The sequence below is a fragment of the Pipistrellus kuhlii genome, unplaced genomic scaffold (assembly GCF_014108245.1).
Source record: "Pipistrellus kuhlii isolate mPipKuh1 unplaced genomic scaffold, mPipKuh1.p scaffold_m20_p_2, whole genome shotgun sequence".
In the NCBI taxonomy this organism is placed as follows: domain Eukaryota; kingdom Metazoa; phylum Chordata; class Mammalia; order Chiroptera; family Vespertilionidae; genus Pipistrellus; species Pipistrellus kuhlii.
This window is the reverse complement of record NW_023425515.1, coordinates 53,923,172-53,938,502: the sequence shown is the minus strand read 5'-3', so window position 1 is coordinate 53,938,502 and position 15,331 is coordinate 53,923,172. Positions and strand designations below refer to the sequence as shown.

The window sequence follows — 15,331 nt, the reverse complement described above, 5'->3', positions numbered from 1 at the left end:
CAAACTCACTAGCTTTGCAGTAAGATAGCTTCTGGCAGTGAAACTGGTTTCTTTCTCTGTTCCCCCAGCTTCTGGATTCTAGAGATTCTACAACATGGAAGGGCCATATCATCCAGTACCTGTGGGCCATTGTAAGGGCTTAGGATTTCACTTGAAGGGTGATGGGAAGCCATTGGAGGGTTTTGAGCTGCTTTGCAAAGTGATCTGGCTCATGTTTTACAAGGATCCCTCTGGCAACTGTAAAGACTAGTAGAGTGCCAAGGGTGAACTCAGTCCCCACGGAGACCAGTTAGAAGGCTATTGTAGTGATCCTGGAGTGAGGACCAAGCTGGTAGCAGGAAGTACTAAGTGTCTGGATTTGAGATATTTGAAGTCAAATAAGAGAAAAATAGTTAAGGGTAATTTCAAGAGTTTTCATTTGAGCATTTAGATGACTGGAGGTACCTATGACATAGATGGAGAAGAATAAATTGGGGAGAAATCAAGGCATAGCAAAGGCAGGGCATGCCAATGGATTAACAAGGGACTGGGGCAGGGGCAGAAAGGACAGAATCTCAAGTGGCCACCTGTAGCCTCTAGGGGGAGCCTAAACTTCAAGGTCAGCCATTCGAGGACATTTTCCAGTGAAACTGTGGTTCAGGGAACCAGCTGTTTTTTGCATTAAACAAAGAACATCCCCAGGGCTTAGTGGAGGGCAGTCAGAGAGCAGGTTTAACCCTACAAGTGTGTATCACTCCAGCACTTTGTATAGTGACTAGAACAGAGTGTGCCATATGTGAAAACTTACTGGATTATGGCATGCATGAATAAATAATTTGATTAATAAAAAAATGAATCATGCTTTTGCATGCACACCCAGCCTCTTCAAGGTCTCACATAAATATATGTTGAAATATGATGATAAATGAAAATTTAGAAAGCATGATATAGGGGTCCCTTTCATGATTAAGACAATAACCACCTCTGATTTTTAAAGAACAGAGCACTCTTATTTAAAAACAAACAAATCAAAAAGCAACTCTGCCCTTGAACAAATCAATAATAAAATCTTTTGGAAAGGAAAAAATTCAAATTTCATTAAGATTTCCTTTACATTACACACATATTCAATATGGGGGAGGGGGGGGATGTTAAGCTAAAATAACAGCCCAGCTGGTGTGGCTCAGCAGTTGAGTGTCAACCCATGAACCAAAAGGTCATAGGTTTGATTTCCAGTCAGGATGCATGCCTGGATTGCACAGGTTTGATCCCCACTGGGGGGCATTCAGGAGGCAGCTGATAGATGATGTTTCTCTTTCATTAATGATTCTGTCTTTTTATTCCTCTCACATTCTCTCTTTTGAAAAATCAATAAAGGAAAAATTAAAAACAGAAAAGAAAATAGCCACACTTTAAAAAAAATGCTTTAATCAGAGGTAATTACAGAAAAATAACATAAACCTTTGCTGCTTAGATTGAATAATAAAGACACAAGTAAATGTGATATAGAGGAGTTGTTCAACAGGATTATTTTCTACTAGAGGCCTGGTGCATGAATTCATGCACGGGTGGGGTCCCTCGGCCTGGCTGGTGATCAGGGATGATCAGGGTGTCTCATCCAGCCCTGATCTGGGCCAATCTGGGCCAGCCCACCAGGGGGAAGGACCACGGGAGGTTGGCTGGCCATGGGAGGTTGGCTGTGGGAGCACACTGACCACCAGAAGGGAGCTCCTGCATTGAGCATCTGCCCACTGGTGGTCAGAGCGCATCACAGCGACCCGTTGACCAGTCATTCAGTCCACTGGTCTTAACAGTTGCTTAGGCTTTTATATCCTATATAATGATAAGGTAATATGCAAATCGAACAGTGGAACAATCCAATGGTGGAACGACTGGTTGCTATGACGTGCACTGACCACCAGGGGCAAATGCTCAACACAGGAGCCCCCTGGTGGTCAGTGCAGTCCCATAGCGGGAGCCCAGTTCAGCCAGAAGTTGGACTGAAGACTGGTGAGTGCAGCAGCGGTGGTGGGAACCTCTCCCGCTTCCACGGCAGCACTAAGGATATCCACCAGTTGGACATTCCCTGGGGACTCCCAGACTGCTAAAGGGTGCAGGCCAGCCTGAAGGACACTCCCCACCCTCCAAGTGCACAAATGTCATGTACCGGGCCTTAGTTTACACGAATCTATCTATCTATATATATATATATATATATATATATATATACACACACACACACTGAGTGGCCAGATTATTGTGATCTCTGATTGCATAATAATCTGGCCACTGAGGATATAGATATAGATATAGATATAGATATAGATATAGATATAGATATAGATATAGATACAGATATAGATATAGATATAGATTCGTGCATGGGTGGCCAGGCAGGAGGGTACATGGGTGGTTGGCCAGCCTGCCTGCTGGTTGAACTCCTGGTAGATGACACAATTTGCATATTAGCCTTTTATTATATAGGATTTCCCAGGCAAAGTACTATTAATAACTGGCTGTCCATGGGGTGTGGAAATAGCTTGGTCATGTTAAACGGGACTTTGATTCACATAACAGTCACTGCCTCACCCATCTCTTACATCTTTTTGTTTTCTGGCTCCTCTCACTCCGATGTGGAATTGCCCGCTCCTCCAGGGCTGCTATGAACTAATCTCTGGACCAATGAACCGACATGCCTGGGGGGTTGCCTGGTTTGGATTTGCCATTCTCTGCTGGACTGTGAGTATTTCCTGGCACATGCTTTATTTCTGAGAGGACGGTGATAAGGAGAAACTTTGAGATTGCCCTTCGTTAGCCCAACCTCACTAGACTATCTGGAAACCAAACCTTGGACCCGAGAGCTAGTCAGGAAACTGCTGGCACCTGAGCAAGGACAGCAGCGTCCCTTAAGAGGTGGGAGTTACCTGCCTTTCAGGAAAAAGATGTGCCCTGTTAACCAGATCCTTCAGAGTGATTGCCTGCTCCTCCAGGTCTCAGATCTCATTAGCTCATTATGCTGAGGTATCAAAGATTGCTATCTATCTAGATGGCTCCCGCCAGACACTGACCTGCCTAGCTCCGCCCAAAGAGCTGCCTCGGGCAGTCTCACCTGTCCCACTGCCCGACTTATTAGATGCACAGACAGCAAGAGGGCAGAGCAGAGGCTCTCAGCCCTGGCTGCGCATAAAAACCTTCTTGGGGGAGCTTGAAAACCCAAAGCATGCCAGGACCTGAACTTCTGAGATGCCAATTCAGTTGATCTAGGTGTAGGATCCAGGATTTTTTTTTTTTTCTAGATGATTCTAATTTGCTGTCAAGATAAAGAGTCATTGCATTAGGGAAGCAGACTTAGAGTTTTGGTGTCAGGACCCCTTTACTCTCTCAAGTTATTGAGGTTTCCCAAGAGCTTTTGTCTGTGGGGCTATCTCTATGGATTTTCACACTATTGGAGAGTAACACAGAAATGTCAAAATGTATATTAGCATTAACAACACACTTTTCTGTGGGAGAAATGACTGTTTTTCCTAAACAACTAAGTAGTGATAAAGTGGCATTGTTTTACATTTTTTTTAAAGCCTCTTCAGTGTGTGGCTTAATAGCAGACAGCTGGATTCTCACATTTGTTTTTCAGTCCATTCGTTATAATATGTTGCTTAGGTTGAAGGATTTGAAATTCCGCACACTGATATGTGGTTGGAAAAAAACAACAACAGAATGTTTCAATAGCCTTACCTAAAGATAAATGTGAGTTTTCCTTGGTATTACCCAAAACCTGAAAAGTGGTATTGTGAGGGTTAGTTGTCATATGGAATCTAATACTATGTCAACAAACTTTTCAGACTCTGTTCCATTAGGATACATTGCGTTGGCTTGGCTTGCTTTTGGCATAAATCTTTTTGCCCGTGCATGATTCTATAACATTGATTATCTTTGAAAATACTGGTTCTTAGTGTTATGTAGATCTTCCAAATGTTGGTCAATTTCTTTCTGCGATACTAAGAAATCGCATTCACTGACATTGCCACTTTAGAAAAGAACTTAAGCATTGGGATGCTGTCAAGCATGTGGGGACAAATACAAGTTTTATAATTTTTGTTGGAAAGCTCAAATGTATCACTCTCAACAAATATTGTCAGTTTTCTCAAAGTGACAGACACCCAACTCTGAACAACCAAAGCTTTTCTGTTAGTCATTTTTTCAAGTAAAAATGGTGTTCCATGAAAAATAACCAATTCAGTGCACAACTCAAACAATCGCCTAAGAGCTTTTCCTCAAGACAACCATTGTATTTCAGCTTGCAACAAAATTGCTTTATGCATGCTTCCTTCTTGTCCTATAGAATGTTAAAAAGATGTGTACTCAAAGATGAACATTTAATAAAATTAGTAATTTTTACTTCTCTGTCAAGGACAATCTCAAGTAAAACTAGCAATTAAAAAAAAATCTTTATTGTTGAGAGTATTATAGTATACATATATGCATTGCACATGGATACAGATAATGGGGTGGTAAAGGCTTGGGGTGGGGTGGGAACTGGGTCAGGGGGGAAGGGGAACAACTGTAATATTCTCAGCAAAACTGGTTTTTGTTTTTTTTCTGCAAGTGCAGAGCAGTAAGAATGCAATTTCAAATAATACCGTTTAGTGCCTCTGCCTTGAATTTTGCTAAGATGCCAGTAGTTTTACCTTCCACTGCCTCTGCACCATCCATTTAAATGTGAAAACAGTAAAAATACATTATTAATACTGTTATGCAAATATTTTTGCTTCGAGGACCCCTAAACCGGCCCATTCAGGTGTTGTGCACCACACTTTAAAAAATGTTGGGTTTGGGGATGGGAAACTGGGTGAGGTAGGAAGGGGGAGAAAAGCACCTCTTTGGAGAAGTCTGTGATCCCTCAGGCACCCCGCACACACTGCTAGCTCAGAACTGATCCTCTTTGAGGTGTTTGTCTCTGCCCAAAATCTAGCAACCAGCTGCTTTGTGTACCCCAGTTCCTAGCAGGGCCTACAGTAAGTGCTTGGAAACCCTTTGAATGAATGAAAAATTATAACAGTGAAGTTTCTACTATGCCATGTTAGCAGGAACTATATGGGCTGACGTTTAAAGGCTTTTGAGGATCTTAGAACTCCAGTCCAGTTGAAACCTTTGATATTTCTGCAGTCATCAAGTGGACGGGACTCTGGATTGTGGAAGTCCCCTAGACATTCAAAATAAGAAAGGGAACTAGATCTATTGAAGGCCTGCTAGAGACAAGGCATCATGTCACATCCCCACAACAGTAGCTAGGTAGGCAGCCAGACTCCTAGCTGACAAGGAATAGAGAGAGTCAGCAGCGTTCTTAAGAATGGAGCTTAAGAAGTGCTCCTGGGCACGTCCGGTGCTTGGCTCCTTCCGGAGGCCCTCCCACAGGGGTTCCACAGACAAACCCAGAGGCTGACTGCCTGGGCTTGACGCCCAGCTTCACCGCCTACTAGTTCTACCACCTCGAGTACAAGTTACTTAACTTCTCTTTGCCTCAGTTTCTTCCTATGGTTTTGGAAGCACTGAATTGAGTGACATGTGTAGCAACTAGAATGGTGCCTGGTGTATAGTAAGTTATCAATAAACATTAAGCACTATTATTATTACTTCCTTTCTCATTTAACCTTCTCACTCTGGGATTGGTGAAGATGTTCTCAGATTACTTTACAGATGCAGGGAGTGAGTGGCAGGTCTGCCACAGGACCCAGATAGCCTACCCCCTTATCTGAGGCAAATTCTTGAGTTCTTCGGGGGACAGCTCTTCCAGGACACAAGCATTTTTGAGGGGAAAGAAAGAGCTCCCTGGAAAGAGAAGTTCATATTAGAAGCAAGAAACTCATATTCCAAACATGATACAGACTAGACATAGGAATCCACTAGAACAGTGGTTCTCAACCTTTCTAATGCCGCGACCCTTTAATACGGTTCCTCATGTTGTGGTGACCCCCAACCATAAAATTATGTTCATCGCTGCTTCATAACTGTAAATTTGCTACAGTTATGAACCCAGGTGTCTCAACCAACAGGTTGAGAACTGCTAGCAGGGTCGCCTAAGACCATCGGAAAACACAGATGTTTATGTTATGATTCGTAACAGTAGCAAAATTACAGTTATGAAGTAGCAACGAAAATAATTTTATGGTTGGGGGTCACCACAACATGAGGAACCGTATTAAAGGGTCGAGGCATTAGAAAGGTTGAGAATCACTGCACTGGAGGGTAATGAGCCCTGATAGGAAAAAGGAAGAATTTCCCAGGGGGGCTATTTTGACATAGAAATGACTGGCATTGCTTAAGGGAAGATTACCCTTAAAAATCTAGTGTCAAAACTTGAATGAACCTAACATCACTTTTCCCCAAGTATGACATGTTCCTAAACTAATTCCCTATTTTTTTTTTCCCCTGTCTTTTATATTCTAGTTTTGGGTTCTTCTGGGTACCATGTTCTACTGGAGCAGGATTGAATATTAAGAATACAGTGTCACCACAGTCCCACCTCTCCCACGGACTCTGGATTCGGTGCTGGAACTGTACTCTCTCCTAATATTCCATGTGTGCCCACAGGAACCTGTGTTCTCCCTCAAGCTGCTGAGTCAGTGGGTACGGAGTCCTTTAGGCTCTCTGGCTCCTGGAATTCTTTCCACCTGCATTTTCACCCTAGGATTCTGCAACATTTTTATGGACTGAAAGAGAGGGAGGATTTGGAAAGTAGGTAATAATGTCTCTCATCCCTGTTTAGTTTTCATTTGGGGGTGTAAAGACATTCACAGGAACCTGTGCTATCCCAGCCAGCCAAGTCCGTGTGTAGACAGCAAATCTGCCTGTATTTCTCCCTGCTTTCTACAAGACCCCTTCAAATACTTTCATTCATCTCAGTGTTGTCCATGTGAAAGAACATCTCAGTGTTGTCCATGTTAAGGAAAAAGTGCCGAAATATATATTTTGCCTTTATTTCTGTGGAGACCTGAGTGATCCTTTTAATGCTAGCTTGGGACCCTTTTACTCCCCAGGACCACGCTCAATCCTGAGTTAGCAATGGCTGAGACTTCCTCTCGGACATTGTAGAGTGGTGTATGTTTAGTAGCCTCAATCTTCCATTATTAAAAGTATGTAGACTTCCTGGGACAAAGTGGAGGCCTGTTTTATATGGAAACACCTTTCAAATAGAGAAGCAAGCCAGCTGTTAGATAGGGGATTTATGGTGATTTGTGTTTACTGTCAAAATATTTTTCTTCTGAATTATTTCTGGCCCTGAAGGAAGCTCATGTAATTCAACATCTGTCTTATAAAAAAAGAGGGCTTTTACATGCGTTCATTTTCTTTTGTTGTTATTCCTGGGAACTGAAGTTTAGGCGATGAGGACTCAATAAGGGCGGGTTTCCTGTTGGACACCAGTAACCCTGCTGTGCAGTCCAATGGTTAGAACTTCTACGTTTACCTTTACTGTTTGCTCTCGCTGCACTTAGGCCCAGAAGTGGCCATGGAGCCGCTGCTCCTCAATTCCTCTGCCTCCTGCGGTTGGAAACATCTCTGACTCCAGCTACTAACTTGTTTCCAAGGAAGAAAAGATGCCTGTCACTTTAAGGTCCTATTCCCAGCCACTCCGTCACAAGGAGTGCCCCAATACCATGCCCCGACCAGGTTCCTGTGCCTTAGGCTGAGCCCTGGGCCAGGGAGAGACAAGAGAGGAGCAGAGGGCAGCCTCTGCTGTACCCCCGAGGAGAAAGCCGAGGCCGCAGCCTGACTGCTGATTCCCAGGACAGGGGTCTGAATAAAGGCTCAGGTCCGGACACACATCCAGCTTGTCCTGTCCCTGGCTCACCCAGTCTCCCAGGACAGGGCTTGGACGTCAGGATAAATGACACGTACACTTGGCTGACAAGGTTCTGTCTATGGTCTTTTAGAAAAGGGGAGGAGAGGGAAGAAACTTATTCTGGGCAAAGCCATATATATATATATATATAATCAATATAAAAATCAAATATATATACATATATATATATACATATACATATACATATACATATACATATACATATACATATACATATATATATATGTGTGTGTGTATATGTATATATATAATTGATTTTTTTACAGAGAGGCAGGGAGAGGGATAGAGTGTTAGAAACATCAGTGAGAGAGAAACATCAATCAGCTGCCTACTGAACACCCCTTACTGGGGATGTGCCCACAACCAAGGTACATGCCCTTGACCGGAATCAAACCCGGAACCCTTGAGTCTGCACGCCAATGCTCTATCCACTGAGCTAAACTGGCCAAGGTGGTTCTGGGCAAAGCTTTGACACACCTCTCTCCTGTCTCCCTTTCCACACTCGCTCCCGTGTTCTGGAGCCTTCTCTCCCACGGCTGACTAGGTTTCCCATTGTCCTCACGCTCTCCACTGGCTGAGCAAATGCTGCCTGCTCCTGCCTTGCCCTCCGGGGCTTTATGCTTCACACACAAAGTTCCATCCTCCTCGGGATTTGATGTCAGCTAGGTAAAAGTAAAACCTTTCTGAAAACAAATTTATTCTAAGGGGTGAGTGACTAGTCCCCACTCTCTTCATCTTCTCTGCGGGCTTTTCCTTGGTAATTGAGATGTGTCTCTGGTTGGAGGAACCGGAGTCAGCCAGCCCTGGGAGCAGCAAAGAGCCATTGTGAGGCAAGATGGCCCACCTGCTGCTCCTTAAATCCTACCGCCCGCTTCTCTACCAGGAAGCGACTATAAAGAGAATGAGTCCTCTGATAGCAGCCGCTCCAACTTCCCCCTACCCCCCATCCTTACCCCACCCACTGCCACCTAGCTTCCTGCGTGGAGCCTCAGCCTCATCCTTCATAGAAGGTGCCAGTGCCACTGCAGATGTACGTGGACAGGCTCTGCTTCTCCCACAGGCAAACAAGGCCCTGAACCCACTATGTCCAGGTCCCAACACTTGGGAAGGACACACCTTTCGGCTAAGACTAAGGTGACCAGACGTCCCGCTTTTGGCTGGACAGTCCCGATTTTTAACAATTTGTCCCAAGTCCTGCGGCATTTTTTAAAAGTCCCAGTTTTTGGAAAGAATCTTTTTAAAAACGCCACAGGACGCAGGACAAATTGTTTAAAATCGGGACTGTCCCGCCAAAAGGCGGGACATCTGGCCACCTTAGCTAAGACGGACCAGGGCCTGAAGATTCCCCTACAGAAGGTCCAGTCATTCGGGGCTTCTGTGCTTCCTGCTGAACCTCAGGGCAGCTTCTGCTCTGCCCAGTTCCTGCTTCCACCCACTCTGCCTTCCCAGGAAGCCCAGCCTTGCCCCTCTTCCTTCTGGCATCCGACACTAGAAAGGGGATTCCCAGTGAGTCCCAGGCCACCTTCAGGGTGAGGCCCAGGCCCAGCCTCATCAAAGGCACCTCCAGCCCCACCAGTGCAGGGAGGGGAAAGAGAGTGGGAGAGCCTGGCTGCTGGGCTTCCGGCACACCCAGACCAAGCCATCTTACGAAACTTCCCACTTCCCCAGCATCTGCTCCCCTGCTTATCAAGTCGGCAAGGAAAAGGTATTACCTAGCACCAGAAATGTGTCAGACAGACGTACTCTGGGGCAGGTTTTACCTGATTGCAACACCAGCGGGTCATTCGGGGTTGACCGTTTCCTCCCCAGCTTGCTACTCAGGCTCCTGGCAGGCAGGCTGCTTACACTGAATGTTAGAAAGCCTGCTGCTCCTGTTATCAGGCAGGTAGCTTTTTTTTTTTTTTTTTTTTTCCCATCCGCTGGAATAAATAAGAACTGCTTCCATTCCAAGCAGCAGATCAGGTACTCCCCCGGTACCCATAAAGAAAAGAAGGAATAATAATAGTCATGTGATTTTGAAAATCTAATCTCTCTCTTCCACCCCAACCTGATTGGCAAGCTGGGCTGAGGCTGAGGAATTGGAAACTGAGCTGGTTCCTCATTTCTATTGACTGAACAATTTCCTTTCTCCCTCTGTATATAGTATTGCCTCGTTTCTCTTCACCTCACCCAGATCCTTATCATGTCCTATACCTGAGACCAAGTCAAAGAAGAAACCCAGAGGAGGCCAGTTATAAGCTATTGAGTTTGCTTTCCTGTGTGACATTTTTATGATAAGGCTCAAATGGCCATTTCCAATGAAAAGATCCAAAAGAAATCTTGAAAAAAGGCAAGATTCCTGACAAATTTGTAGTTCCCAGATTCTTCTCCAACCCTGTTTCCTTCCATCCCCCCACCAACTCCCAACACACACACACAGACACACACACACACACACACACACAGGAGAAAATTGGATTAAAAGGAAATGATGCCATCATTCCCTACTTTCTAATGGCCTCTACTCTGAGTTCATCTTGAAAAAAGAAAAAAGAGAGAAGCCCCTGACAGTGAGAAGCTAGCCTGGCCCTCACAACTGGGTCATGCTGTTCTCCTATTAGATATAAGCAATCTCATAGAATCCCAACCTCAGATAAGCTTACTCTGTGGCCAAGATAAAAGGAGGCAAAGCAAGGCCACATCACAATTCTGTGTAAGCACAGACACACACAAGGTCACCATGCCCCCACAAAGTGCTCCACACTCTTTCTTGGCTGAGATGAGTGGCTATTATGTGTTCACCTATTTCAGCTCTAGTTTCCTCCTAGTCCCTCCCTATGGATAAAACGTACTGAGGTGCACAGCCACAGAACTGTCCCTGCTTTCTGACAGGATCCCCTAGAGCAGTATCCCACCTTGCTTCCTCAGACCCTCCCCAAATGACCCAAGCCAAGCCCACGTGCTCCCATTGGTTCTTTCTAACTCCCTCGGCCTGAGATACCTCACTGTTCCTCATGGTAAGTTCTCCCTCCCTGCAGTGAGTCATGATCCCAGTTTATTTATCTGCAGATGTGTTCCTGGGGGCTGTTGGTTGAAGGACATGATAGCCAAAACCAGTTTGGCTCAGTGGATAGAGCATTGGCCTGCGGACTGAAAGGTCCGGGTTTGGTTCCAGTCAAGGGCATGTACCTTGGTTGTGGGCATATCCCAGGTAGGGGGTGTGCAAGAGGCAGCTGATAGGTGACTCTCTCTCACTGATGTTTCTAACTCTCTATTCCTCTCTCTTCCTCTCTGTAAAAAATAAATAAATAAATAAATAAATAAATAAATAAATAAATAAAAATATATTTAAAAAAAAGTTTTTAAAAAGACATGACACTCTCCAATCGCCCACCCTTATTTCCTCTCTTTGTGTATTTGTCATCTGTTGCCATTAAGTGGTTAAGAACAAGAGCTTTGGAGTCAAATACCTGGCTCCGAACTCCAGCTCAGCATGTTTTTGGCAGATCACCTGGCCTCCCAGCAACTGCTTCAGGAAAGCATGTCTATCCTCACACAGATCTGGGAGGGTTCCCTAAGTTATGCAAAGTGTGCATCAGAATGGCTAACAGCCTGTAAGAGATGCCGACAGGAGAACTCCACTTGGCCCGTAATCCCTGGGAACGGGCCAACTAATGTCATCTTACTTCAATTTATTGCAGTAAGTTTAATGACCAAATATATTGGTCCAAATTAATTGGCCCTCAAACAATAGTTATGAGTAATAGCTTTTCAGCAAAACTCCTACTCCATAGTGGAAGAATGTACGAGGGTCATGAAGATAAGACGTTTTAGTGGATACATCTCAAGTTCTGTGTTGTTGTTATTTTAATCCTCACCCAAGGACATGTTTTTTATTAATTTTTAGAGAGGGAGAGAAAAAAAGAAATTTTGACCAGTTGCCTCCTGCACATGTCCTCACAGGGAACGGAACCCATTACCCAGGTATGTGCCCTGATGAGGAATCAAACCCACAACCTTTTGGTGTACAGGACAACACTCCAACAAACTGACATCCCCAGCCAGGGGTTTGTGTATTATTTTTAGTTACAAATGATAGCTCTGCCCATGCTGCCTTCACAGAAAAATTTCATAATCTCCTGACAATGTAGGGCAAACACACACACACACACACACACACACACACACACACACACAGATATTGGAGTCAAGAGAGACCTGGGTTCAAGTCTTATCTTTTTCTCTTACTGACTTTGGGGAATTACTCACTTGAATCTGTTTTTTCTTTGCAATATGTATATACCTACATTTTTATTAGAAAGTTTCACACACAAAAAAAACACACACACAAGGAAATTGACTAATAAGAAGCTAGCACTCAATTATTGTTATGCCCCACTCTTCACCAATCTCTCCCCAAGATCCAAAATTACACACACACATCACACACACCACACACATACACACAAGGTACAATTTTATTTGCATTTTCAACTTCAACAGCCGTCGGTGGAGCCCTGAAGCCTTTGCCTGTCCCTGGGGAAGGGCCTCTTGGCCACCTCCTTGTGAATGCTTTTAAGACTTATCAGGCCCTCTCAGCAAGTTACAAGACCATCTTCAGGACATCTACATCAATCAAGAAGGCAATCGCTTAAATACTAAGGAATAGACTTTTTAAAAGAAGTTTGGAATGTGATTGCAAAATAAATGATGAAATGTACCTGACTGTGGCCCATCTTGAAGAGCATGTTAAAGGCTTTTGAGAGTGACTGTGTACATAATGGACTTGGGGAAAGTGAGGTTTCGAGTCAGGCAGAAAATGTCTCATCTCACCCAAGAGTCCACTCACAGAGCATTTGGGTGTTCCCAGGAAACCTGTCTTATAGGAGCTTGAGTAGAAGTGAGGGCATAAAGGGCAAAAAAATAAAACAGAGGATGTCCGTAAAAGGTCAGAGACTGAATGAGAATGGAACATACTCTTTAGGGCCTGAAGATACCAATATTTCCAGGAACTAGGACCAAAAAATAGTTTCAGAAAAACTACAGCAAAGAATGAGAGAAGCCTAGATGAAGGAAAGCCTATCTAATAAAGAGGAAATATGCTGATTGACTGTCATGCCGTCACAAAGATGGCAGCGCCCACAGCCAATAAGTAGAGAATATGTTAATTGACCGCCATGCCCTGAAAGATGGCGGCTGCTCAGCCATCCAGGGCCGCACAAGGCTCAGGTAACCAGGGTCAGCCGAGGCTTGCGCTACCAGCAATGACAGCAGCAGAGGTGTGATGGGGCATCACCTTCCCCTGATCGCCAGGTTGCCTCCTGCCCGTGAGAGCTCCCGGACTGTGAGAGGGGGCAGGCCGGGATGAGGGACCCACCCCTCCAGTGCATGAATTTTCATGCACCGGGCCTCTAGTATTGTGTAATGATCTGTGGATAGGAGACCTGAGTTTGTATCCTCCTGAGTCTGCCACTTACTGACAGACGGACTTCTGGAAAGACCCCCCAACTGTTTTTAACCCCCACTTCCTCATCTACCCTACTTATCTCAAGATTCAACAGGATCAAGAGAGTGCATGTAAAAACACTACAAGCCATAGAGTACAATGCATGGTAGTATGAGAGAGAAAAAAACAAAAACAAAAAATGAAATCTTATAGAACAGTCTTCATGCTAAGTATTTTGATGTCCAAATAGACTAAATCCATATAATCCTTAGCAAATATGGCAGGCACATCTACAATACCCAGAAACCGTGGCCTCTTAGTGGCAGTTGACAATGGGACATACAGGGGGCAGGAATTAGGGGAAAGCTCTGCTCCAAGGAGACCGAACTCCCCTGCCTGGGAGAGCAGCCGCATACCTCCAGCCAGTCCCTGGGCTTCATTCCCATGAGGTCGGTGGTACAGTGGGGAAATAAAGATCTTTAAAAATCATCTTGCCCTAATCTGTTTGGCTCTGTGGATAGTGTCAGCCCTCAGACTGAAGGGTCCCAGGTTCCATTCTGGACAAAGGTACACACCTCTGTTGTAGAATCCTCCCAGGCCTGGTCAGAGCACATGCAGAAGGTAACCAATCGGTATGTCTCTCTCACATTGATGTTTCTCTCTCTGTCTCTCCCTCTCCCTTCCACTCTCTCTCTCTCTCTAAAAATCAATGGGAAAATATCCTCCGGTGAGGATTAACAAAACGAAAAATGTTTTAATTATCTTCCACCTCAAGAAATTTCATGAATCATTTAAATGATTTGGACATTATATTAGTAAATTATAAAAATTGTCTGAAGAATAGTACAGTGGTGCCTCACACAACGAACTTAATTCGTTCCAGGAGCAAGTTTGTTATGCGAAAAGTTCGTTATGTGAAACGCGTTTTCCCATAACAATACATGTTAAAAAAAATAATTCGTTCTGTAGCATAAAATATGCTAAGATGACATAAAAAAAGATAAATTTTTTGTTATTATTTTTATTTAGATACTCCTTTGGCTACTTTGGCTGATTTGATTGCATCCTTATTTGTCAAAATGGTGAAAATGGTGGTCTTGCTGAGGCCAAACTCTTTGACGAGGTCACACTGTTTTACCCCACATTCACTCCTTCTAATTATTTCCTGTTTCATTTCAACAGAAATCACCTTCCTGCTTTTTTTAGAAGCCATGATATAAAAAAAATATTGAGTTTAACTTAAAAGGACGACTGCCGTGATACGTGCGTGATTTAATTCGTAATGAAGAACGATTGCCGCGATACGTGCTTAAGTTAAGCGCAATGACTAACGACTGCCTGCAGTGCCTGCGCGGAAGGATGCAATACATCGACAGCGATCGTGGAAGCTCGGCGAAGCAGTCGTGGAAGCTCAGGCAAAGCGGTCGTGGAAGCTCGGGCGACTTCGTTGTGTGAAACGAAGTTCGTTGTATGAATCATGAAATGAAGTTCGTTGTGTGCAGCGTTCGCTGTGAGAGGCGTTCTTTATGCGAGGCACCACTGTAATAGGTATAGTACAGTGATTACTAACATTTAAAAATGCAGATGCTTTGCTCAAACTGGTTTGGCTCAGTGGATAGAGTGTCGGTCTGCGGACTGAAAGGTCCCAGGTTCGATTCCCATCAAGGGGCATGTACATTGGTTGCGGGCACATCCCTGGTAGGGGGTGTGCAAGAGGCAGCTGATCGATGTTTCTCTCTCATCAATGTTTCTAGCTTTCTATCCCTCTCCCTTTTTCTCTGTAAAAAATCAATAAAATATATATTTTTAAAAATACAGATGCTTTGTTAATAGATGAAAATGCACAGGGAATCCCCACATGGCAGTAACAGTATTTCATTTCCATTAACTAAAAAAAAATGGAATTCTCAAATATTGATCTTCAAATTCCTTGCACAAAGTCTCTTGCTTTACCCTCCTCAACCATGGCCAGGCACTCATAGCCTCCAAATTGGGGAGCCCTGCATTGGGGGTTGGCCACTACAACAGTTCAGTCTGTATATTGTGATAATAAAGAAAATTGGAACAGA

At 44.2% G+C, this 15,331-nt stretch overlaps 1 protein-coding gene across 2 annotated transcripts in view; it reads left to right on the top strand.

The window, feature by feature from the left end:
- The window catches only part of UPK1B (uroplakin 1B), a 28,060-nt gene extending 21,214 nt beyond the window's left edge, over positions 1–6,846 (top strand). For both annotated transcript variants that reach the window (XM_036447014.2, XM_045583974.1), the window contains 2 exons: positions 2,635–2,718; positions 6,424–6,846. In XM_036447014.2, the coding sequence (XP_036302907.1) occupies positions 2,635–2,718; positions 6,424–6,474 (135 nt within the window). In that variant the 3' untranslated portion in view covers positions 6,475–6,846. The remainder of the gene's footprint in view (positions 1–2,634; positions 2,719–6,423) is intronic.
- The last annotated feature ends 8,485 nt before the right edge of the window (positions 6,847–15,331 follow it).